The 22,390-nt window shown below is 49.5% G+C and overlaps 1 protein-coding gene across 2 annotated transcripts in view; it reads right to left on the reverse strand.

Annotated features, from left to right (window-relative positions):
- The window catches only part of ATP10A (ATPase phospholipid transporting 10A (putative)), a 191,587-nt gene that overhangs the window by 27,357 nt on the left and 141,840 nt on the right, over window positions 1-22,390 (reverse strand). For both annotated transcript variants that reach the window (XM_063640219.1, XM_055278452.2), the window contains 9 exons: window positions 21,724-21,830; window positions 20,489-20,620; window positions 18,399-18,529; window positions 16,164-16,416; window positions 12,661-12,878; window positions 11,207-11,401; window positions 8,176-8,743; window positions 2,750-2,853; window positions 2,529-2,655 (listed from right to left, as the gene is read on the reverse strand). In XM_063640219.1, coding sequence (XP_063496289.1) covers window positions 2,529-2,655; window positions 2,750-2,853; window positions 8,176-8,743; window positions 11,207-11,401; window positions 12,661-12,878; window positions 16,164-16,416; window positions 18,399-18,529; window positions 20,489-20,620; window positions 21,724-21,830 — 1,835 coding nt within the window. The remainder of the gene's footprint in view (window positions 1-2,528; window positions 2,656-2,749; window positions 2,854-8,175; window positions 8,744-11,206; window positions 11,402-12,660; window positions 12,879-16,163; window positions 16,417-18,398; window positions 18,530-20,488; window positions 20,621-21,723; window positions 21,831-22,390) is intronic.

A 22,390-nucleotide genomic window follows, 5' to 3' on the forward strand; every position in this document is an offset into this window, starting at 1 on the left:
CAAATTAAAAAAAAAAAAAAAAAAGAAAGGAAAAAAAAAACACCTTCATGGAAAGATTTGGAAAGGAGTATTTGGCTTTGGAATAGTAAAAATATAAGTGGCTGGCTTCACTTTTCTCAATGAAGCTGCGGAGCTAGAACACAGTGCCCGCGTTTGAGCTGTGTGAACACTAAGGTGGTGGGTAGCTCTTGTACTCTCCAGCTCAGCCCTCATCATTTGAAACATAAACATACCAGGTAGCAGGAGATGGTAAGTGGTTAACAACCGGCCTGTGGGAGGGAGGCCGATTTACTGCATTTGCTCATTTCTTTGGTGTAAATACTCCCACCTTGGCTGACTTCAATCTGCTAACATAGCATCAAAAGGCGACGTGAGATTCCTGAACATTTATGTGGGCTATTGCAAAATTCTTCAAAATGTATCCACGGGCTCTGCCAGCAGGCATGAGTAGGCACCCATGTTGGCAACCCAGGAGTTCCATCACCAACACAACTCAGAGCCATCCTCATGTACACCTGGAGGGAAGGAATCCACCTGAGGATGACAGTGGGATGTGGTGGAATCGGTTTGGAGAAACGCTGATGACCAGGATCCCGACTCCAATCAAAGGAAGCAGAACAGGGGATCAGTAGAAAACTCTGATTTTAGATCTTCACACAGTTGCCCAAGTAAAAATTATAGAATCCAAGCAAGAAATCCCTGTGAAAAAGACCTAAGAAGACGACCAGATCACAAGTTCACCATAAGCCTCGGGTGCAGCAGGGGCTGTTAACAACTTAGGATATGTTAACAGAGCTACAGCATCCGGGCCAAGAGAGGTGATCGATGCATGATCACCAGAGAAAGCCTGCAGAGGAGAGGCCAGCCGGGTGGAAACGGTGTGGAAGCATCAACCAGGAGACTCATCACCACACAACCGCTCAGTGCCGGGCCCTGTGCCTGCGCCACGCTCAGTGCCTCCCGTCATCCCTTCCTTTCACCCTCACAGGAGCCTGAAACACTGGGATTACCACAGAGCAGAACTTGGATGCAAAAAGGATTGAGCCACTTGCCCCAGGCTGCCCGATCAGCCTGCACGACCAGCCTGCATGAGCAGCTTGCAGTGGCAGAGCAGGGCTGGACAACCGAGTCAGGGCTCCTGGGCTCTGAGAGCAGGGAAGATGGAGAAGGGGCAGCCTGGGACTCACAGCCATGTCCCCAAACAGTCAAGGTTTTGTCATGTGGAAAAGGGAGGAGATTCTGTCTGCATTACTCCAGGGGGTGGAACCAGCAAGCACTGTGAAAAGGCACCAGAGGGCCAATTTCACTCCATTTGAGAAGTCAGTGCTGTCCAGGAGAAAAGCTGCCCCCTGGGGAAGGTGCCCCACAGTGAAGGGTTAAAAACCAGGCTGGTCAGTGAGGCTGGGCGGGCGCGTCTGGGACAACCAGCAGATGCCTCCTACCCCACAGGCCTGCACAATACTGTCTTCTGGGGAAGCCCAGTCAGTCCAGATGACGGCATCCCTGCTTTAGTAAGCCAAAACTTCGGGGCCTAAAATAGGCACAGCCGTTTCTCAGGTGTTCCATTTAATTCACATCCAGGGCTGCCACTCATGGTGCCACTGGGCCCCTGGATCCTGTGGCTTTCCAAGTAATGCATGGCCTCCTATGAGATACTGTGGGCAAACAATATATCAAATATGTGCGGATGTATGTTATGCCTAGTGTACATTACGCTATTAAATGCAAACCTTAACTATGTATTATACTAGAAATGTAGATGTAAACATGTAGCTATCCCAACTCCTCTGCCCAGAAAAAGAGGGCAAGTGAACACCGCCTTTTTGTGTTAAGATGAACTCCCCAGGGCTTTGTGCTCAAGAGGTACTGCCTGACCCCCAGCACCCGGGAGGGAGGCGGGGGCCCAGCACCCTCAACACCAGCTCCTGGAGGACACACAGAGCACAATGACTCGGCTAATTTAATGAATGCTTTAATACATAGGAAAATAAACATTTTAAGTATTAAAGTAAGCATTAACATAATAAATACCTTCATTTATCACTGATACTAGTTAGTATTTATTAAGTACCAAGATGAACACAGTTGGAAATGTGGACATATTTCAGTAAAAATGAGCCCATTTTCTTTTCATCCATCTAGAATCTGTGAAACATTCCTAACATGCACAATGCAGCAATTTCTGGGTCCAAAAGTTTCCCTGTTTCCCAAGGGGAAAATCCTTTCAACCCCCAACTGTCAGAAACCTCACTCCTTGGCTCTATTTTTGGTGGGAAAGCAGGTTAAGGGGAAGCACAGCAGCTGCTGTCTTGGGTTGTCTGGCGGGCAGCACCTGCACCTCACAGAAATGAGACTGGGGGAAGATTCAGGCAAGCACCCTCCCGCTTCAGCTGCGCCAGCGTCCGGCCAGGCAGCTCCCTAACCAAGGCCAGCCTGCGGAGCAGCCGCTGACAAGAGCGCTCACCCCTCCAGGGCTGTCCCTGGAAACTCCACACTGCCCTTAGGCATGCGGCTCTCAAGTTAATTACCTAACAAGTGCAGGTTGGTCTCCAGGCGAATGGCAGACTGGAAGAGGAGCTCCTCGCTGTTTTCCAGGGAGGATTCTGCTTCTAGGTGGCTTTGCAACCAGCAGGCATACTCCTCTTTACTCAGAACCTATGGGAGACACATCATTGAGTGCTGTACCGGGCACTGCTCACTGTGGGGCGGCCACCTGCACGTGCACCCTCGCGGGGCCGCCCCCACTCACCCTCTTGGCGATGCACAAGGTACGCAGGCCTTCCGCCGCATACAGGTTGAGGTAATTCTGAGTTTTGCTCCGAATCTTTTTCTGATGCCTCCCTTTGGCGTCAACTAGGTTGGAGAATAAGCAGAAACATGGGTAAGAACTGGCGCCTGTGGAACGATCTTCAGACACTGAGATTTACTCCAGGTCTGTTCGTTACTTGCGAATAAAGCACAAGTTTTCATGTAGAATTCAAAGCAAAAATGAGCTGTTATGTTTTAAAAAGAATCTCATCAATATGCAAATGTTTGGCTGTTTATTTTATTTTTGCATAGAGACAGGGTTTTGCCATGTTGCCCAGGCTGGTCACGAACTCCTGGGCTCAAATCGTCCACCCGCCTCGGCCTCCCAAAGTGTTGGGATTACAGGTGTGAGCCACTGCGCCTGGCTGATGTTTGGGTTTCTAACATCCTTTGTTGAAATAAGCTCATGAAAGTAAAAACTACATCAAAAGTCATTTGGCATCCTTTTGCCCAGCCTATTAAATGGAGGCTCACGTTCTTCCTGTTAATGAAAAGTCTTGCTTAATGGGAAGTGCACTTTCTATCCTCAGAAAGGTAGGCTCCTTATAAGTAGTGTTGCCAGATAAAACAAACGATGTCTAAATATGGCATAGGACATACTTCTACTTAAAAAATGATTTGTTTGTCTGAAATTCAAGTTTAACTGGACATTCTATATATATTGCTTGTGAAATCTGGCAACACTACTGACCAGTCATGAGGCCCCTGGCCCAGGAAGGATTATCTACTAATCTAAGTCCACCGCCTGACAAAGAGGACCTGGTAAGAGACCCTTTTGCATGCCTGACCATGCTGCATTCTCCATGGGGGTGACAGAGCCTTCAGAGTGATCACTGGTTCTTGGAGGTGGAAGAATCTTGCTCTTTTCTAAACAAAGTCTAAGTACACATATAGAACATAAACAGATACACAGCATATCTGTGTTATTTAAAAGGCCATGAGGGGACAATTGAAAAAAAAGCCAGAAAAGACTCTTCATGGAGTTGATAATGGGGAAGAAAAACAGTTGCCCTAGAATCCTTTGCTTTAAGTATTTACATTTCCTGAAAGGATGATGCTCAAACTCATCTTTGTATTCCTGGTATTGTGGCGTAACACTCTTAGAAGACGCAGATAACCTTTTCCCAGAATCAGATTGTTCCTCGAGCAAAGCCGTGCCTATCTGAGGGGCTTTGGAATTCAAATACTCATGATAAAGCTGTCCCATTGTCCTGGGGAGAGGCGACACGTGGCGTGCACTGGGACATGCGGTGGTACCGGGTGTGACACTGAGATTAACCACTCTCCAAAACGAAATGAACTGAGCCCACGGAGGGAGGATGGGACACTTGGGAGTGCCCCATCGAGGAGGTGGCCCCACAGGTGTCTGCTTCTCAGGTGGACAATGGGGTGTTTCTGTGCAGGGCCATCTGCACAGGGCCTAGTGACAGGGAGCACCTGGCCCTGCCAGGCAGAAGTGGCTGAGCCCGTCGTCCTCTCCTGCAGACATGGACACACACCTGTGCCCCTTCTGGCGAGATCTGCCCCTTGTTCTTGGGTGACTTTTCCCTTACACGTCCTGCCGCACCTACCACTGGGCAGTCACTGAGGAAAACCGAGGCTGGGCTTTGGAGGGTGGGGCCCTTGTGGAGGCTGGGATCAGCCTACACTCTGAGGGAGGGTAGGAGAGGATGGCAAGAACTCAAGCTCCAAGCAGACTATCACTGAGGAGCTGGGGGAACAAGAGTGTGGATCCCTAGAGGCATTCAGTCAGCCCTGCTCTTCTCCACTTGCTGGAGTTACGCTGGGGGTCGCTTCTTTCTGATGTTCCACAGACACCCAAGTCCTGTCTGTCTTGTCTCCCTATGGTGACAGGAGGAATTCTGTGCCTGGAGCTCAGCTCCTTGGGTGAGGAGTGACACCACCTGCAGAAGTGGGACCAGTACTGCCTGGCGTCCCCTGCTGGGCGGGGATAGCCGAGAGCTCCGTGCTGCAGGACCCTGAGGCTGCGTCTGGGTCGGGGCGGGAGCGGGGGCTAAGGGGCACAGCTCCAGGCACAGTCTGCAAAGATGACTCCAGTGCCCACCAACCCCAGACACAGCAGGGCCAAGACAGCTGTGCCTGGCAGTGGGCTGCACCTGATGTCCCCACCAGGAGACAGCTGGCAAGCAGTGCTTGCAGCCCCGCAGAGAGGCCCTCAGAGGGATGAGGGTAGCCTATCTTCATGATTTTACCACGTGCTTTAAAATTGCTCCAAGTGATATTTCCATTTCTTCTAATCTTTACAAGCGATATTTCCCCAATAAAGAGTTATCTTATTAAAATTAAAATTAAACTAACGTGAAGTCCCTGCTTGTACATGCATGTACTCATCATGCAAAAAGTATGTACTGATTACTGCATGGCAGCAATGTGTGAGGCCCACACTAGGCAGTGGGCTATGGCCAACTCTCTGTCCTCACTCTGGGAGAAGGCAGAGTGGCCTGAGGTTTATGCCTTAAAGACCACTCCAAGTAGCAATGCCACCAAACCACAGGCAAGTGAATCTTAACGGGAAGAAACCAGAGACTTGGGAAAGGTACCGAGTGGATGCTGGACATCAATGTAACAGCAGGCACTGAGCTAGGGGCTCATGTGGGGACTTCCCGTGAGAGGTGGGCACTGTGATTTCCTTTGGAGATGGGAAACTGAGGCACAGAGTGAGTGACTCGTCCAGGTTCATCCCAGCCAGTAAGTGTAGACCTGGGATTTTGAACAGAGATCTGTGCGAATGGGTTGGGGTGGAGTCCCTGCTTGTTGCCTGATACCACACCTGCCAGGGCAGGTAAGCCATGGCCCAGTCCTGCTGATATAATACAGTCACGCCCACTATCTGCTCAGAGAACTCGGGCCTCTTCTGGTGAAAGTGTTTCGAGCCCTCTGAAGAGGGCATCAGATTAAGTCCGGAGTGGGACACCTCTGTGCCCTCCTCAGTTTGTCACCTACACACAGGTGATAAGTTGATTTACACAGGCAGAGCGATTCCCAGGCACAGTGAGCCTCTGTCATGAGTCTGCACCTATCCATACCCCTCCACCGCTCCCCAAGTAAAAGGCGAACGATCTGTGCATAAGGGCAGGCGGTCACAGGTGGGTAACTTCGAGGGGACTCCAGGGCCCTCCTGTAGTCATTCTCTTGGGAAACTGCTGGGGTCTCTGAACTTCCTGAACCTTAACCTGCCCAGTGTTGACACGTAGATCTTCCCTATCCAAACCTGACTTGTGGGCTGCTTGGAAATTCCCAGAGGAAGGAGGAGATCAACACAAGCCCTTGATTAACTTTCCCCATCAATGTCATGGTTTTGATAAGGTGAGAGTTGTGACAATGTCATTACCTGGCCCTTCCATGATGCCATGGATTTGAGGTTCTTTTTCTTATCTGCAGTTACCTGGTTACGGGAAGCTCCCTTCCCGAGACCCACAGCAAAGCCACGCTGATGATGCCTGGCCTGAGAGGCTCCCCGGCCTGGGCAGGGGCTCCCCCACCCCGACTGTGAGGTTGATTTTGAGTCGGAGGAGAGCAATGTGGATTGTCTTGTAAACGGCATCAGGTGCCTTCCCAACTTGCAGGCAAATGAGGAAATCCCTGGCTCACTCGGGGGCCTCTGGAGGCCAGGCCACCACTGTTCCTTCTGCCATGGCCCTCGGCACCTGCTAGTGAACAGGCAGGGGGGCCCTGCCTCCTGATAATGCTCTATCCACTCTGGGAAGGTACCAGAAAAGCAGGGGTAGAAGAGTGAGCAGGTCATGATGCTAAATTCATTCAACTCAAAGGCATCCAGTTTTCTGGGATATCCTTGGTAATTTTTTGGGGGGGACGGGGTGGAGTGTGAAATGTCATTGTCCTTTTATGAAATGATGGCTGATGGTATTAGTGAGACTTAGTGACAGCAGTTCTTTTTGTCTGTGTTCTGCTTTTGAGGTTTTCTACTCATGTAAAAAAATATGTTGCCAGCAAAGTACAAGCCTGGCAACTGCTGCAGCCTTCCTCACACAGCTCACAGGGCTCCCTGATCTACAGGACCGGACAGGCCTCGCCTGCCATCCCCAGGAAGCCCCTACATGCCAGGGCCATTCTATGCCTTCCCCTTAGACATCACCCATCATGCTGTGAAGTATGAAGCTCAGGACCCCTTATGTTGTCTTGAACCCAAGGCTGTGGAATAAGACAGAGAGATATTTTTGCTGTAGAATGAAATCACTCAGATAATTGCCCTATTTATGTTTTTCTTTTGTGTGGACGTAAACAAGAATCGATTTTCAGAAGAAGCTTCTTAGAACTCAAAATCTGTCCATGAATTCGATTCTTTGCCGACTCCAGGGCAGAGCCACTGCAGCGGGAGAAAAGGGAAGATCTCGCCCCATGGTGGTCATCATTGTGGAAAGTCATCCAAACTCCTCTCAGAGACACATTTGCAGATTTAGCTCAGCTGCCTTTTGGAGGTCACAGCTCTGTGATGGGGACATGGATTTCCTGTATGAAACTCTTCCTCCCATCCAATTCTCCATCATGAGTGGTCCTGGGCTTCTGTGCCAGGGGTCCTCTCCTGAGGCACTGAGATACTGGCAAGAAAGGCCAGTGGGAGGTAAAGTACTCCCTAGCTCCAACTCGGAGCTCCAGAAGGGAGCATCCGGCTTATAGCATTTCCCAGCAGCTGCTGCCCAGAGCTGCTTCCAAGGTGCAGCAAATAGGAAGCCTGTGGCAGGCAGTAGAGCCTCAGCGGGGCCCCTAGGCTCCTGCAGCCTCCTCACCTCCACCCAGTTCAGTTCCCTGGAGGTGAGGCTGCACTCCTCCGTCCTCTGAGCACAGAGGGAGAGGTGGGTGGCCAGGTTCGCTTTATGAGGGAGGCTCGGCCCTTCCCCTCCCAAGTGCCAGAACAGAGGGCAGTGGGCGAGGCCAGCATCCCTCACTTCCTGGGCCCCCACTGTGGCCCAAAGCAGCCCTCACTTCCTGGGCCGCCACTGTGGCCTAAGGCAGCCCCATAAACTGTGGCCTGGATCTCTTAGCTGCACCAGATCCACAGGGCGGGAAGATCTTTCTCGAGCTACTAGTCTAGATTCTCGACCTTCATTGTTCAAATTTAAAACCTGACACTCTTCAAGTATCCTCTGACACCCCAGTTCTTGGAGGTGGGGGTGTGCAGGCACGGAAGCCCCCTGAATACTTCCTAGTCCAAACCCTTCAAACAGGCAAACAGGGATCTGAAGAAACCATGCAATTCTCCAATGGGCACTGCTTTTGGAAAAGGATTAATGAAAATCATTTTACTCAAGAGAAGGAATTGGGTGGGGATATTTCTCAGGGCCTCCTCCCCCGAGCTGGGGTGCAGCTGGGCAGGGGTGGGGGTACCTGAAGAGCAGGGCTGCAGGAGATCCATGACCACTGAGTCGGCCCCCTTGGTGTAGACGTTGATCTCATCGGTAAGCGGGTGTCGGACCACCACTGACATCCTCTTGCGGATGGAGTCGAAACCCAGTGTGTGCAGGAGCTCGAAGGTGAGCCTGCCCAGGTGGGGCAGCTCCACTGACACTTGGTCATGCAGCCGCTCCACAAGCACGCAGTTGTAGGCTCTGGCTGCATACACCAGTGCCGCCTCATCCGGGCTCTCCGCCTCGTACCGCAGCTCGCACTCTGACTTCTGCTCCTGAGCAAGCTCCGAGGCCCAGTTGTCCGCCTGGCTGCTGTAGCCATTGCTGGCGATGGCCGAGGTGGGCTGGCCCAGCCTCTCCTCCAGCCTGAGAAGCATGCCGTCGCTGGACGGGGTGGACAGGAAGTTGGAGCCCAACTTGTGGTTGGACTTGTTGGTGGCCAGGCTCCCGATGCTGCTGCAGCCTGAGGTCAGGCAGCTGGGTGTGAACCTCCGCAGGAAGTCTTCTATCGTCTTCACGGGGGACTTCGGCTCAAACCTCACCCTCACCTGCAAGAGAAATGGTCAGAAGGCAGGTGAGGGAACTGCTATGTTCCCCAGAGGCCCCACCCTGGTTCCCACAGGATGCTCCAGGCACTTGGAGGAACAATGACCTTGACTTCCCCACTGGGGTCTCAGAGCACAGATTTCCCATTTCCCAGATTTCAGGCATGCATTGAAATTGCAAGCAGAATAGTGCTGCAATAAACATGTTGTGCACATGTATCCTAAAACTTAAAGTATAATAATAATAAAAAAAAAAGAAATTGCAAGCAGAGACAGTACTCCTTTCTTGAGATCATCCGTCGGCTTCTTCCACTTCTCTTAAACAAAGGTTATGCAAGATTCTTTCAGAACGTGATTGCCGAGGGCCCATCAGTGAGGCCTGGATGTATGCAGGGGAGTTGCTGCTGGTGGCACCTGCAGGCTTTGTTTGGGGCTGTCCCTGCATTACAGTGTCCCCTTGCTTTGCAAAAAACAGCTCAGGGGAGCAGGCTCACCATTGCCTGGCACAAAACTGGGCATTTTTTTTCCAATTAAAAAGCCACTTAACAAACCATCAGTTTATACTCCCTTTGAATTATATCTATAAAAACTTAATATACAAATCACATTTCCAGTCCCCAAATAATCTTTCTAAGTGCATTAAATACACTGACAAATTGAAGATCCCAAACATTGAAACAATATTTTAACCACTATAGTAAGAAACAAAATGAATTACACACACACACACACACACACAAATTGTTAAAGTTTCAAAAAGCTCAATGATAGAGCAACAGAGCCATGCTTTTTTCTTGCTCTTTATTGAAAGAACAAATGTCAAAAACAACCAAAATACTGAATTAGCAATTCTTAAAACTGCAATTTTACCATCACATCCTAAGTTGTGCATTACAGTAACAGCCTCCAGAAAAATCAGGTGTTTGGTAAAGCAAGGTGCATAGAGCCAGATTTTGATACAGGTGCTTTTCCTTTGGTCTTGCTATGACTTTAAATATGCTACATAGCCAGCTGGGAGACACAGGCACCTGCACAGCAATCTCTGCTGGCTCCAAATGTCCTCGAAGGTGGCGCTCACCAACCAATATGTGGGAACAGAAATGCACCCAGAGACATGTTCACCTGCAGCCTGAATGTGGGTGATTGATAGGCTGTTCCCTAGGTGGAACTCAAGCCGTGTAACCTTCAGCACAAGCCTCAATGATGCTGCCATCTCTCACCCTTCATTTAACATCTGTCAGTCAGGGTCTAGCCCAGAAAAGGGGCACTTCTGCAGGGATACACACCAGAAGGGTTTTTAATGCTGGGGGCAGAGCCCAGAGGCCAGATGGGAGATGCTGAGGCAGCCAGGAGATGAACTGTGGCTTTGGGAAGCAGCTCCAGCCCAGAGCTGCCGGCATAAGCCTCAAGCCTGCTGGTCTCTGAGTGGCAGGCCTGTCCACTTGGGAGTCACTGGGTCCAGGTACTGCCAGACATGCTGCCGCAGCAGAGAAAATACAGGCCACCTTGTTCACCCCACATCGCCTGCTGAGGAACCTGCTGGAAGGGCAGACCCAGGAGGCTGGGAAGGGATCCTGGGAGAGTCGGGGGCTGGGAGGTCTATGACACACACCCACCCCATTCAACATTCAAAACTGCCTGGTTCCATATGCATATCACGCTTCCGTGCCCCCTACACTGCCTAGCCCACTGCAGGGCTTTCTGGGGTGCACTGGGTGATAGACAAGCTTTCACACGTGCAACCTTTGGTCTCTCAGAAGAAAACCTTAATTTCAGACTGAACCAAAACCAATTTGAGCATTGCTATATATCCAGTATCCTAAGTAGCCTCTGATCGATTCTCGACTGCTTTTCATTGAAGAACAATCTTTGATGCCCCATAAATCCTCCCCATGGCCCCGAGGCCCAGGCAGGCACCCCAGGCACAGGGAGGAGGCCAATGTGTCTCCAGCTGCATGGCTGGTAGAGTCAGGGTCCATGTGCAAGCTCCTCGTCCCAGAAGCTGGGCCCCTGGCCTGTCTTGTCCTCTCTCCTGTGTGGATCTGGGACCCTGAGGCTCAGGGAGGTTGTCCTGGGCAGCCTCCCTCCGGCCCTGCCCCAGGCCAGTCAGCGAAGGAAGGACCCAGGCAGGCAGGGCCTCCACACACCCACCTGCCTACCTGAAGCTGGCCTAGCTGGCTGCCCTGTGTCCCTCCCCTCCCAGGCTCAGAAGTCATCTCTGGTGGGCTGTCCCCTCCCGCTTGGCCCCAACCATAGCCCCTGCCCACTGCAGCCTGGGGCTAACGCTGCAGAACCACAAGCACTGTTCTGCCCAGTATGAAGCACTCCACTGCATCCCCTTAGGTCATGATGTGCTAAGAGCGCTTGCTGCAGGAGAGGGAAGGGTGCCTGCCCTCAGGAGGACTGACAACCATGGCCCGCAGCACAGAAGGTCAAGGTCAAGCTCAGGGATCCTCCATAACTTGCCTTTGTTCGTGGCTGATCCGGGGACGTGACGACGACTGTGTTGCAGATGGTGAGTGCGATGAAGAAATCAAAGACGTCAGACAGCTCAGGCGAGAGGTGGGCCAGCGGGTGCTCCTGGTGCCTCGCCACGGCTAGGCTCTTGTCACACTCACTCACTTTCTCCAGCAGCTTTGGGTCGGGTGTGATGTCCTTCTCCTGGGGAGAAAGGGAGGCTGGCAGTGAGTCCCACCCAGTAGCCTGCCGAGGATCTTGGGGGGTGACTATTTAAGGTACTCTGATTTTATTATAAGCTGTAAACAGAACTTCATCTGTCCTATACATATATGTCATTTTATAATTGTAAATTGCTTACAATTTTAATAGCACAAAATATACATAGCTTCTATCTACTTTGTGAAAAACGTGCTTCAGCATTGCCCTCTAGTCTTTTCCCTCTACATTTAAATTTTACACTATCAAAATATTTTATATACATATTGGTGGTTTCCATTTTCTCCAAAACATTATTAATTGTCTGAACTTTCCCAGGCTTTTAAGAATTATATAAAAACACATTTTAACAACTTGAAAATGGACATTTCATCATTTATTTGACCATCCCTTTATCACTGGATATTTAAATTTCTTTCAGTTTTGCTGATGTAAATTACACATTGATAAACTTCCATATGTAGCATTCCTTGGCTGAATCGCTAAATTGCTGGAGAAGAAAGTTTGAATACTTTAAATACTCTTGACTCATACTGAAAAATGCTGTCAGGAAACCTGGTTCCAATGCAGCCTCCCTCCTGCCAAGCGTGAGAGCCCCCACTCCCAGGCGTCCTGTGGAAACCCACCAATCAGTGTCCAAAACTCTAAATCAGCCCTATTTAGATGGCAGCTTCTCTGTGGGTTTAGAAGCACATGAGAGAATGGGGCCACCACAGAGTAAGCAAGGGGGATTCATCCTCTCTGCTGCATCGGTAAAACATTTCAGAAGTGAAAGGCTCTTTCAGAGGTTATTGCTCACTTCTGCGCCTCTCCCTGCTGGATGATGGTGGTCCATTAATGTCTAGGCGGCTGACAAGGCCAGGCAGAAAGTATTTTATGGATTTGGGCTCATCTAATTAAAACTCCCTTGGGAGGGGTTGGCTTTGCTTTTTAGCGGTTGTCATCTTGTCCTGAGGTTTTATTTGCTTCATTTGGCAGCATGGGCTTCCTCTTTGTCACCCTTTCTGGGTGACTTGCCAGCAATCAACCAGCCTTAGAAGCCATGCAAAGGGGCCATGTCAGTGTCTTGGAAAAGACAACAGTGGAGAGAAAGTGTTGGCCAGAAAAGCTTCTGCTGAGTAGAGCCAAGCCGCCCAGCGACAGTGTATTTGTAGGATTAAATATAGACACCTTCCATGAGACGGTGATGGTGAAAATGGGGAAGAGATGTGGCAGCGCCCTAGCAGGAGGCCCTGTACACTCACCATGGGGCTGCTGAAGGCCGTGTGCTTGGACAGCATGCTGGCCCTCTTGGCCTCGGCCCGGCTGCCCGTGCGCCGGTGGGACTTGGTGCTCTGGGTTCTGTGCACCACCCGGACACTCTGGTGGCTCCCGATGCTGCCACGCTGGGACACCGAGCCCCCTCTGGGCACCACCTCCTCCTCCTCCGAGTCTGCCTCCTGGTACCTGGCCAGACGCTGCGCTGTGGGGAGAGGGTGCAGAGTGAGGCATCATGGGGGAAGCCTGGGCGGAGAGAACCCATTCAGTGTGTTTTAGGTTCCGCGAGGCTTCCGGCGCGGCAGCCCCAGAGGATTCACCACCCTTGCTCTCTAATAGCAAGGGACAGAGAACATCCTCAGTCAGCTGCAACCTGGGGAGGTTGATATTCTCAACTCAGTTTCACAGATGAGAAGACTGACTTTCATCTCAGAGAACGTAAGGAGCTTTCTAAGGTGGCATGACTTAGGGGAAGGGGAAAGGGTTGACATCCAGCCGGTCTCTTCAGGTAGAGCCTAGGTGTACATGGGGTAGGGTGGCAAGTGGCCAGGGGAGGGAGGCAGGACAGAGGGTGGCGGGCCTTCCAGTCATGCTGGGATGACGGTGCTCACCTGGTGCTGAGCTCGTTGCCCACATGGATGGTGGCCACCGTCTGCTCCTCTCTGGATGAAATGCTATGGCATAGGGGGGCTCACACTCCTAGATTGCACAGCTTGGACCCCTACAGCTAGGGTTTGGACTCAGCTTTGAAACTCCATCCAAGATGATCTTGACCGTGATGTTGCGCAAAAGCCTATAGGGGCCCCTGCTGAGCAAATTCCCCATGACCCGGTGAACGCTGGGTAAATCCCCTTCAGAGGTGCCTGCGCTGCGGCTTCTTGCTAACTCATGGCTCTGAACCAGTTTTCTGGGTTTTACCCAGGGAGGACAGCTTGTTTCACTGTGGATGAGCAAAATGGAGACCATTCATGAGGATTACTCATCAGAACAAGCGTTTAATCAGAGCTTCAAGCACAGGCATGGTGCTGAGTCAAAGCAGCAGGGGCCTGTCAAGAGGCTGGAGAAGGAGATACCTATGGATCTGGCCAGCCGCGTGGACCAGGCCCTATACGGGGCATTTCTTAACAGATCCTCTGTGAGAGATGAGAAAAATGGGGATAAAAAAGGGGAAGTCACCTTCCCACCTTCACAAGGCCGAGTACTTGCCAATGCCAGGATTCCAACTCAGGCAGATCCTAATTCCAGGAGAAGACACCCTGGAAATATCTCACCAGCTCTCGGGTGACATCAGCCCAGTGCACCGTAAGCAAGGACACACAAAACCTGGACACATGACTCTGTCCAGCATGAGGTGAGGGGCTGGGCTTCAGCCTCCAAGAAAGTGGACAGGCCCATCCCACCCTCCCCCAGCAGTGGTCCTGCACATCCGGAGCTCCATGGAGCCATTCTTCAGGGCCCCCTCCTTCCCTCAGAGGCTGTGGGGGCCATGGCTGGTGTGTTGGTGTTCTGAAGCAGTTTCTGATCGGCAGTGACCCCAAGGATGCCTTCCATGTCCTCAGGGAAGATGAGGCCCAGGAGCAGGTAATGCCCCCTCCTGGGCATGCACAGCCAGCCAGCTCCAGGTCATCAGGCCAAGCTGTCAGAGGGGGCATACCCAAGGCTTCCACAGCCGGTTCTGGTACGTGAGCAGGGCTTGGGGCTCAGAGTCCATCTGAACTCCTTTATGAGTGAGATCTGGAGAGGTCAGATCATAAGATAACTGGCTGATGACGCCCCTTGCCTGGGTGCCTGTCAATAGCTGATCCAGGCACTTCTCTGAAACACGCTGCTGAGATGTACGTGGTTTCATTAATCACCAGGAAGCTCCCTGTGTCTTGAGGCAAGGAAATCCTCTGGTTTTATGGTAGCATTTGGCAACTGTCAGAATCTTTCTGTAATCTTAGTTGGGATCCTGCCCCAGGGAGCCTGAGCTTCCAACTTGATTATTATCTTTTAAATGTATTATGATTATTAATGGATAAATCAGCATTGTATACATTTATGGGGTGCAATGTGATGTTCTGATATATGTGTACAATGTGGCATGATTAAATCATGCTAATTAACAAATCTGTCACTTTGCTCACCTATCATGTTTTTATGGTGAGACAGTTAAAATTTACTCTCTCAGTCATTTTGAAATGTATAATACATTCTTATTGCCTCTGGTCACCTGGCTGTGCAACAGATCTCAAAACCTATTCCTCGTGTCTATCTGAAACTGGATCTCGGCTTTAAGGGCTGCTGTAGAACCGACTGCCCGGGTCTCTGATCCCCTCAGGACTCTGCTGCTGAGTTCTGTTTTTGAGAAGAGCACACAATGCACTGTGCTGTACCAGGTTTAGCAGCTATGGGAGGGGAAGGGGAGGAAGGAGGGAGAGGAGAGGAGAGGAGGGTAGGAGAAGGGAAAAACAGAGGAGAGGGAGGCCGAAGGAGGCTGGTGGGAGGGAGGGCGGGCGAGTGGATGGAGTACTGTCACTGATTATCTATTTTGGGTGGCAAATAAAACTTTAAACAAAGTGGGTAATTTCCTCTGCCTTCTGTTTACTATGACTGCTTTCATTTTGTGTTGAGGAAGACTGTGGCTATCATGATAATCCTTGGTTTTATAAATCTCACAAAAGTGTCAGGTAACCAACAGATGCCTCCCACCAAATCCTTCTAAAGAGCAGCTTCCTAGTCATGCCCGCTTGCATTCCCTCTGTCCGGTTTTAATTTGCTGTTTCTGTAGCATGGACTCTGTTTCTATCATAGGCAGGAAATGGACCCCAGGCTGCAGTGCAGGGTGCTCACCCCTGGGTCGCTGCAGCCCCAGGCACAGCCGTGGCGGGGACCCTGGTCCACGCTCTCTCCTGGCTGGGGCGGGGCGCTGGCTGCAGTCACATCCTGGGTTTCGGAAGCTGGTGTCTCCCCAGAGGCACCAGGTTGGAAGGAGGCAGCCACAGATAAGGAAGGGAGAGGTGGGAGTGGGGACCGCTTCAATAATTGGGAGTGAGGCGATTCATCTTTCCAGTTCCCAGGAACACTGTTCCAGGGGAGAGAATGAAGCATGAATTAGCCAGTGCCCTTCTGAGGATTTTACAACTAGAAAATGGATGGGTGACAACAGAGACATCTCTGTCCCTTGGTGTGGCAGAGCAAGGGGACCGGATGCCTTGGGAGTGAGCTCCTTGCGGGTGGCTTGCCTGATTGCTTAGGCAGATGCCTGACACCCCAGACACTGCAGGAACAGGGCGGGCGGCCGTGCCAGTGCCTGCTCTATAAATAGCACCGGGCTTCAGGCACCTGAGCTGCTCTGACAGCCACATCTTTATACTCCCTTGAAAATCAGTAATCCCTGAAGCCTGTGTGTGTGTGTGTGTGTGTGTGTGTGTGTGTGTCTCCAAGCAGCTCTGGATAGGGCAGCTTTCTGGTTCAGCCTGGGTTGGGAGCCCCACACCCCCAGACTCACCATTTGCATCATGAGAATATTCTACACCAGACACAGTGCATCTTCGGAAAACCATCTTATTCTCTGTCAAAGTGCCAGTTTTATCTGAGAAAATGTACTGTATCTGCCCTAAGTCTTCCGTGATGTTCAGAGCTCGGCACTGCAGCTGCGAGTCTGTTTCTTCGTCATACAACTGCATGTCCTGGTTAATGAAGTACACTTGGCATGCTTTAACAATTTCAATGGAAACATATAAGGAAATTGGGATCAAAACCTGGAAGAGACAAGGCACACAGGATGAATGACCACGAGGACCAGGGAGCTGGGGAATTACTCAATCTATTTAAATAACAAATGACTACAACCACAAGAAAGTAGGGACTATACTGTACCTTTAAGAGCTTAAATAGGTTGGTTTAGAGTCAGTATTGGAAAAGTATTAGAGTATTGGCAAAGAGAATAAACTAGGACAGCTTATGGAGCAGCTGCAGGGTGGGGATCCACTATCGTATCTGGAAGTATGGTACCCATGGCTTGGATAGAAGCAAGCAAGTTGTGCTTGAGAGAGGCTAGGACAGGAAAGAGAGAAAAGAGAAAAAAAAAATCATGGCACAGTCAGTCCTCATAAGCAAGGTCACCTCGCACCACACTCCATGGTGGCATTCGACCCCCAGGCTTTCCCTGGGGTCCCATCTCCCAGGGATACAACCCCAAGTTCAGGGGGCAGTGCAAACACAACAACAGTCTTTTTTCAGATGCTGGCCTTGTGATTCTGTGCTCTTCTTGTACAATGCAGAGGAAAGGGAAAGAGGCTTTGAGTAAAATATTCAGTGATACCTTCATAATTTAAGAACAATTCTCCTCGAAATTAATGTTTACTTACTCATTTATTTTTGTAGAGTAACAGTATTTAACTAATGTTTACAGACTCAGAATATCATACATAAACTAACTGGGTTCTCCTGGGAACTGAAGTACGTTAATGAAACACCAACTACAGTCCTAACTCAAGGCTAGAACAAAATTTGCATTTATTTAAAAAACTAATTTAGACAGTTAAATAAGACTGTTTCCTGTTGTATGAAGCACATATAAGAGACAGCAAAGGTTCCCTCCTAGGCAAAGGCTGAGCCAATGTCCTCTGGTCACTCAGTTCCCAGGAAGGTGGGTAGTGACGCCACTGCCCCCTCATCCTCTGGACTCTGGGACCCTCCCCACTCTTTCACAGACCTTTCTGGGCATAGATAGCCAGGCATTGACTGGGAGGTGTCAGGGAGGCATGCGAATTAATAAGAGTAACAATAGCAAGTGCAGATAAATGCAATGTGGAAAACCTCAACTAAATCCTGGAGGAGAAAAAGCACATTTATGGAAGGACTAGTGGGATCTGAAAGCAGTCTGGAGTTTTGTTCAAAGCAAAGGACTAGGCCGGGTGCAGTGGCTCACGCCTGTCATCCCAGCACTTTGGGAGGCCGAGGTGGGTGGATCATTTGAGGTCAGGAGTTCAAGACCAGCCTGGCCAACATGGTGAAACCCCATCTCTACTAAAAATACAAAAATTAGCCAGGTGTGTGGCATGCACCTGTAATCCCAGCTACTCGGGAGGCTGAGGCAAGATAATTGCTTGAACCCAGGAAGTGGAGGTTGCAGTGAGCCAAGATCATGTCACTGTACTCCAGCCTGGCGACAAAGCGAGACTCTGTCTAAAAAAAAAAAGAAAAAGAAAAAAGAAAAAAAACAAAGTGAAGGACTAAAGTTGGCTTCTTAGTTTTCACAATGTCGCATGACAATGTAATATGTTCACATTAGGGGAAACTGGGTGAGGGATGCATGGAAGCTCTCTGTAAAATTTATTTAGGAAACTAAATTTTATTTTGGAATAATTTTAAGATTTACAGAAAAGTTGCAATGACTTTTGCAGCTTTTCTGTAAACCTTAAAATTATCCCAAAATAAAATCTATTTTTTTTAAAAAAGTAACTGAAAAGAAAAATAACAAAATGAAAACAGTGACCCAAACCAAACCCTCAAAGCACAAGAATCTTAAGAACAGAAAAGGAGAATTTTAACTTAAAAATCACCCAAGGAAAGATCCCAAAGGTTATTTAGGCTGAAAAATAAAAGGCAGAACTCCAGGTAGATATATTTGCCGTCTTCCTAGATGCAGAATTTATAGGAAATTCTGAGCAGACTATGATGATTTTAAGTTCTGTTCATAAAAGTAAAGCAATTATTGTACGATACTTAGTATTGTTACCTGCAGAACTATTATCATTGTTAAAAATGAGTAAACTGCAGCTGTGACTGGGGATAAGGAGCTTCCATCAGACTTGGGGACATAAAATAATGACTTCTTCTCTTGATACCGCCATATCCACAATCCATGTCCTGTAGTAATGTTCAAAGAGAAATGTCATTCATCCAATGGAAAAATAAGAACATTGCTAGCATATATTAAAGCAAAACTTTAATATTTGTTACCTGATGCAAGCACATTTGATTTTCTTAGTCAGCTTTGCCATGTCAGAAAGCGAAAACACAATGTTCTTGGCACCTCCGACCCAACTTCAGGAAGGAGGTGGGACTTGGTCTCTTCCTTACACTGAGAGTTTCCCATTGTTGGTGCTAAGTGGCACCACTTGTCCCAACACAGAGCTACCCGCGTGTTGGCAGCTGACAGTGTGAGGCGCCAAGACAGAATTTCTTAACACACATCTCAAGAAATACGAGCCTCATGAAATGCGCAGCAAAAAAACAGTCAGTAGGCTCAGACACTGCCATTATTGTCCTTTCCTGAGATTCACAATTCACATATGGGAAGCTCTGGGAAGCCAACGGTAGTGCATATTGCCTAATCCACTGGACCCACACCTGTCTGGTCACAGAAGCCTTTTTCATGTCCCGTACATCTGTAACTCATGCCGCTGGGCTGAGACCACATCGCACCCACCTGGTGTGGCCCTACATGGAACCTAACTGCTAGTCCCTTCTTAGGATCCAAAGCCATTTTTTGTTTCTCTTTTCATGAAGTTCCCATTAGTAACATTTGTGCTTCTCCTGCTATTAGCGTTAGTTCGGCACCAGCTTACTGATACTTCTTCCCCTGGAATTACCACCACTGCTGTGATGAAAGCATTCTTCCACTAAGAAATTGTCAGTTCAGAAAATAACATTACAGTCAGCCCTCAGTATCTGTGGGTTCCATATCCGTGGATTCAACGAACCATGGACCAAAAGTATTAGGAGAAAAAAATTATATGTGTGTATTCCCTAAACAACACAGTATAACCATTATTTACATGACATTTGCATTGTATTAGGCATTATAAGCAACCTAGAGGTGATTTAAAGCAGGGGTCCCTAACCCCCAGGCTGCAGACTGGTACTGGTCCATGGCCTGTTAGGAGCCGGGTGGCACAGCTGGAGGTGAGTGGCAGGTGAGTAAGCATTCCCACCTGAGCTCCGTCCCCTGTCAGATCAGCGGCAGCATTCGATTTTCACAGGAGCACCAACCTAGCATTCGATTCTCACAGGAGCACGAACCCTACTATGAATTGTGCATGGGAGGGATCTAGGTTGCACGCTCCTGATGAGAATCTAACTGGTGCCTGATGATCTGAGGTGGAACAGTTTCATCCCTAAACCATATCCCCCGCTACCCCCACATCCGTGGAAAAAATGTCTTCATAAAACCAGTCCTTGGTGCCAAAAAGGTTGGGGACTGCTGATTTAAAGTATAGAGGAGGGTATATAGGTAGGTTATATGCAAATACTATTCCACTTCATAACAGGGACTTGAGCATCTGAAGATTTTGTTATGGAGGGGGAGTCCTGGAACCAATACCCCATGGATACCGAGGGATAGCTATACTCTGCCATGTCCATTCACCCAGGTGTTTCCATGTGGCCTGTGCTGATGCAGGCTGCCCTTGAGTTCAAGTCAGTGAAAAACTGGGGTTTTAACTTTTGAGTGCTAGGTTTGCACGTTTGGGAGCGGCCCACCAAGCTCACCTGGAGCCCACTCATTTCTTTCTTTCTTTTTTTTTCTGGAAACAGAATCTCACTCTCTCACCCAGGCTGGAGTGCAGTGGTGTAATCTCAGCTCGCTGCAACCTCCCCCTCCCGGGTTCAAGCCATTCTCCTACCTCAGCCTCCCGAGTAGCTGGGACTACAGGCACAATTTGTTTGTATTTTTAGTAGAGATGGGATTTCACCATGTTGGCCAGCTGGTCACCAACTTCTGACCTCAAGTGATCCGCCCGCCTCGGCCTCCCAAAGTGCTAGGATTATGGGCACGAGCCACTGTGCCTGGCCCCCACTCATTTCCAATCCATCTAGGAGACTTACCGACTGCTGAAAACAGAGACATGCAAACAAGGAGCAGGACACACCACAGCACGTCGCAGTTCATCTGCCTCTCCAGCTTGCTGCGCTTGTAGCGGGGCCCGCTGTTGTTCAGCAGAGCCTTGGTTTCATGCCCTGTTGGGGAGGACAAAGGGACATAGCAAGTCAGAGCCCGGAGCTAAGGGACCAGCTGCACGGACGGCGTGGAGAGAATTCCATGCTGCCATTCGCTGGTGCTTAGGTGAGAAGCTCGGTCAAAAAAGCAGAGTTTAAAATTAATCTTACTTCCTGTTGAACAGGTCTGAAAATAAGTAAAATAACATGAAATTAATCTTATATATATATGATGACTATGGAGAAAGAAATGGAAAGAAATACACCACCGTGCCAAGAAAGAAGGCTTTGGGTTGAGGTACTATTCAAAGAATCTTTGCTTTTGTTCCTTTCCATTTTCCTAGTTTCCAAACGTTCTACAATGGGGATATGTTACACTTTTTTTTTTTTTTTTTTTTGAGATGGAGTCTTACTCTGTTGCCCAGGCTGGAGTGCAGTAGTGCAGTGGTGCAAACTCGGCTCACTGCAACCTCCCTCTCTCAGGTTCAAGAGATTCTCCTGCCTCAGCCTCCCTAGTAGCTGGGACTACAGGTGTGCACCACCACGCCCAGCTAATTTTTTGTGTGTTTTTAGTAGAGATGAGGTTTCACTATGTTGGCCAAGCTGGTCTCAAACTCCTGACCTCATGATCTGCCCGTCTCAGCCTCCCAAAGTGCTGGGATTATAGGCATGAGTCACCACATCCAGCCATGCTACTCTTAGAAAACAATGAGGGAGGCAGGGCGTGGTGGCTCACGCCTGTAATCCCAGCACTTTGGGAGGCCAAGGCGGGTGGATCACGAGGTCAGGAGATCGAGACCATCTTGGCTAACACGGTGAAACCGCGTATCTACTAAAAAAAAAATACAAAAAAAAAAAAAAATTAACCAGGGGTGGTGGCAGGCGCCTGTAGTCCCAGCTACTCGGGAGGCTGAGGCAGGAGAATGGCATGAACCCGGGAGGCGGAGCTGGCAGTGAGCCGAGATGGCACCACTGCACTCCAGCCTGGGCGACAGAGCGAGACTCGTCTCAAAAACAACAACAACAACAACAACAACAACAACACCAAAAAGAAAACAGCGAGGGGAAGTGCTGGAGAACACAGTGCCATCTGGCGGCAGGTGGTGCCAGGTGCCCAAGCCTACCTGCGTAGATGACGATGCCGACAACTGCATCCGTGTTCCTAAGGGTGCAGCCCCGCAGCAGCAGGTTTTCTTTATACAGCCCGGCCTTTTTCCCGTTGTCATGTATGCTGTGGAGGGACAGTTGGCACGTGTCATGTGGTTGCAGGCCTGTGCCTCATGTCTGGAGCGGTGCTGCCTTGAGGAAGGAAGGCCCTGACACAATGAAAGCTTGGGGCCGCCGGGATCTGGACTGGGAAGGGTACAGGGGGCCCCCAAGAGTGGGTGGCTTGCCCTGTGGGTCTCTGCAAGAGCTGAGACAGAACTGCTGTTCACTAGTCACTGGGCATCCAGAAGCAGCTCGCTAGCCTGGTGTTTATTTGTTTTGCAGATGGACTTGTTTTCACTCTGGGACTGACCACTGCCAGGAAGGGCAAATCCCCAGCCGGCCAAGGAAGGCCTTGCTACCTGGACTCCGTACATCTCCTGCTCAACACACGAAATGTGACTCCTAATCAGAGCCTCAAGTTGTCATAAAAATACAAACATCTTTCTACAAAAGGGGATGATATTGGTTCCATTTTTAACATCCTTTTCTCTTACAAGAAGTTATTAAGTTATCAGAAATATTAATATATGTGGTCTGAAATGTGGTAAATTCCATGAGACAATTCTATAAATTCTGTTTTAC

Source organism: Symphalangus syndactylus, chromosome 5, assembly GCF_028878055.3.
Source record: "Symphalangus syndactylus isolate Jambi chromosome 5, NHGRI_mSymSyn1-v2.1_pri, whole genome shotgun sequence".
Classification (NCBI taxonomy): Eukaryota; Metazoa; Chordata; class Mammalia; order Primates; family Hylobatidae; genus Symphalangus; species Symphalangus syndactylus.